The sequence below is a fragment of the Coffea arabica genome, chromosome 3e (genome assembly GCF_036785885.1).
Source record: "Coffea arabica cultivar ET-39 chromosome 3e, Coffea Arabica ET-39 HiFi, whole genome shotgun sequence".
Taxonomy (NCBI): Eukaryota; Viridiplantae; Streptophyta; class Magnoliopsida; order Gentianales; family Rubiaceae; genus Coffea; species Coffea arabica.
In genome coordinates this window covers 5,505,425-5,509,138 of record NC_092315.1, presented here as the reverse complement: position 1 = coordinate 5,509,138, position 3,714 = coordinate 5,505,425, and the positions used below count along the sequence as shown (strand labels likewise).

The following is a 3,714-nucleotide window of genomic DNA, read 5'->3' as shown; positions in this document are numbered from 1 at the left end:
ATGTCTACTTCTTGGCACAAATACGAACTGGTAGACGGCTCAGATGACCCTGAAGACATCCCATTAGTCGCGGTCAATGAGAAGCCTGTTCGTAGGATATGCAAGTGTCACCCTTCAGTCCTTGATGAACTTGGAGAAAAGGGAAAGCTCCAAGTGTCGCACCCCAGATTTGGCCCATTTTACCGTGAAGACGAATCTGAGGTCAGTGGAAAGAAGGAAGCGTGGGAGAAAGTACTGGAGAAATCTGGAGACAAGAACAGAACCATAGAAAATTACTTGTTTGCAACGAGAAGGATAGAGAAAAGAGCCAGAGCAAGTTATGCTGATGCTGGAAGAGTCCTGCATAACTTGACAGAGTCTCAGTTCCGGTGGATGATGATTGAAGATGGTTGCTTCTTCCTGCAGTTGGCATTATTCATCCTCGGAGTTTCTTCCAAGCAGCTGGGTTATCCCGACAATCACATTATCTTTGGCAAAAAAAAGAAGAAAGAGGATGTCAACAGGTGGATTGAGGCGATTCTCTTTGTTGGAAATCAAATTCCACTTGTGGTGCTCAATGAATTTATGAAGCAGAGTTTTTTCCAGAAAATACTAAATCAAGTGAACAGTGAAACCCCATCACAACTGCCCAAGCGGATCTTGTATGAGTTGCTTGTTCTGCCTGCTCGAGAACATGTTACCAATCAAACTGTTACATCACCAAAGCCCCGGGGTGAAGAGCAGCAGCCTACTGACTTGCTTCATGCGCTCCACTCATTCATGCTTGATCCAGGACGAAGTTTAAGCAATCTCAACCCCGATGAAGCTGATACAGGGGATGTTGATTTGGGGGACAGCGGGGGAGTCCATGGGACCAAGGACTTGACTCTTAGCGCCTCCGAGTTGAATAAGAAGGGAATCCGTTTTAGGAAAGTGAAAGAGGTGGGCTGTACAGAGATAAGTTTTACAGACTACTTCATCTTTGCTCGTCTTTACTTGCCGGTATTCACGATTGGTGATGATACAGAACTAGTTTTCAAAAGCCTGAAGCATTACGAGGAGAGTCAACAACAGGGCAAGAGCAAACGCGAGGTGAGATCCTATCTGCAGTTCATGAACGATCTCATTTGTACCTATGAAGATGTCAAGCTGTTAGCAAAAAAAGGAATCATCAAAGCAGACAACCCCTACCATAAAGAGAAGTTGCCTACAATCTTGAGCAATCTGGCCGGCCAGGACAAGCACACCACTCCAAACCTCCACCTTTTGAGGATCCAACTGAGAGACTATAACATTGCTCCCTGGGAAAGGTTCAAACTATTGGCTATCTTGCTTTTCATCCTCACCTTAATCCAGACAGTCTTTGCTGTGTTAGCTTACTTTAGACCCTCACACCAAAAATGATGGTTTTCCTATATATGAGTGCAAATGTTGAGACCTCTTTGTTAATGCTTTTACTTGGTTCTAGTGTTTGATTACTTTGATGGCGAGAGGTCTTTGTTCCTCCTTATATAAAACGGTAAACAAGAAATTGAAGAGAAAAGGAACGTAAAGGCAAAAACCATAACCATTGTTGATATAACTGATGACAAATTACAAGTTCTAACATGTCAGTGCCTTTATATCATTCTAGATTAGTGGCAAATTACAAGTTTTCAGTAATCATGAGCAATCTGGTCGGTCAGGACAGGAACACCATTCAAAGTCTCTCCACCTTTTGAAGACGCAACTTAGGGATTAGACCATGGCTCCCCATGAAATTAATGTTCAACGTATTGCCGCTCTTGCCTGTTAATTCTCACCTTCACTCAAAACATTCTTTTCTATGTTAGCTTACTTTAGAACCACCATCCCAACATGAAAGGGCTCACACGAATGCAAGAATTCAATGATGATCAGAATCCTTTGTTGGTGGACGTGGGGGTTATAGTGGTCAGTGTTGGTGGTGTGGTGGTACTGGTGGGATGGGGTTCAGCCGTTCAGGGAGAAGAAGAAAAGAAGGAAACAAAGGAAAAAAATTATAAAGCAAAAGAAAGAATTAAAAAAGGAATTTGAGACCAAAAAAATGGTGTAATATGGACAAAATGCGTTTTTTCATCCCAAAAATGGTATCACTTTCATAAGTAACGAGCCTGTTATCGATTAAATTCCAAATTAGTTTGAATCATAAGGGGATATTACAAACATTTTTGTAAAGCTTGTTGTTAATTAAATTCCATATAAGTTTGAATTATGAGAGGTACTATGAACATTTTTTAACGATAAGAGGACATCCTAACTTTCAACCATAGTGTTTATATGGATTTTATCAAAAAAAAAATATAACAATTGTACATAAACCACCAATCTCAACCATGCCTGCTTGAATCCACTTTGGGATCAGAGAAGTTAAAATATGACACGTGAGAGTTGGCACAAGGGCTAAATTGAAAAAAAATAGATATATTCCTTAGAAAATAATCGCATGACCTTATATAGAATTACAGAAATTTGGCAGAAGCTTTTTATGGTTATAAATTTTAGAACTTATTTGACGATGTGATGGTGCCAATCAACCTTGCTATCTTCCGGCTTTCTGCCATGCGTCTTACCATGTCTTCTGTAAAAATATGTATATATGGTAATCATCTTCTTTCTAACCTAAGATACTGGATAAATGTGCATCTAAACGGAGCTAGATGCATCTCTAATCCAAATAGCTTTCTGCACTCCAAAAAACATGTCTCAGCTTCTGCAAGTTTCCCTGCTCCACTGAATAGAGGGGAAAAGAAAAATGCTGAAACTTGAATGAGTGTATCTCTCTGGCTATAGCTTAGGCCTAAATAATCATTATGCATAGAGATAACAATAATCAACTGGAAGCAATAACAGAGCCAACAGCATTTTACATCTTATCAGGGAGAGAAGCATAAACATAATACTATTTTATACCAAAAAATGAGATTGTATGGCCAACATTATCCATCCAAAGAAGAGCCTAATCCATACTGGACGAAGCAATTGTCACAGGAAATGAGTTCATTTATTTACTATTACATAGAAATACAACAGCGGAAATTCAGAATACAGCTTTCGTATGTGAAAGCCTTTGACATGATAAGTTCAAATTAACAATTGAAAACTCATTTAGCCAATGGCAAAATATTGAAGCGGGGCATTTGGTGAGTGATGTGAAGACTACGGGTGAATTCTTAGTTTATGATGAAAAAAAAAAAGGATTCTACAACTGGGGCGATTTTTGGAGGTTGTTCTACAAATGGGGGGTCTTCGCATTCACGGAATGCGAGTTCACAGAGGAATATAGTGAATATAGTGAATCAGAGTGAATGATATTAGTTCTTTTACCACTAATTTGGGTTGCAAATAATGTTTGGTCCTATACAGTGGTTAATGCTCCGCCATTTCTTAAGCTTGGATTCTTTGAATTCTCATGGTCTTCATTTTTTTTTTTTTCAATTTCCAACTTCAGGTATTGACTACTCAAACCTGGATTTTTTTGGAATATTCTCGATTTTTCATTTCTTTCTCAGTTATTAGTACGTAGATTACTGTAGCTGAACTCCTACAAATTTATGTGAATGGGTTGCCCATTTTTTAGAAAATTTTTATATTATTTCTTAAACACTGTTGTCCAACCAAAATTTTACTTTTCCAACATATTATCTCTCTATAGTATGTCACTAAAATACGACACCATTATTCTTAAATAAGGTTTCCAAATATACTAAATTTCAA

The 3,714-nt window shown here is 38.5% G+C and overlaps 1 protein-coding gene across 1 annotated transcript; it reads left to right on the top strand.

The window, feature by feature from the left end:
* On the top strand, positions 1-1,383 carry LOC113737946 (uncharacterized). The gene has a single exon (XM_027265081.1). The coding sequence runs from the start codon at positions 1-3 to the stop codon at positions 1,381-1,383; it is 1,383 nt and encodes a 460-aa protein (XP_027120882.1).
* Positions 1,384-3,714: the final 2,331 nt, after the last annotated feature.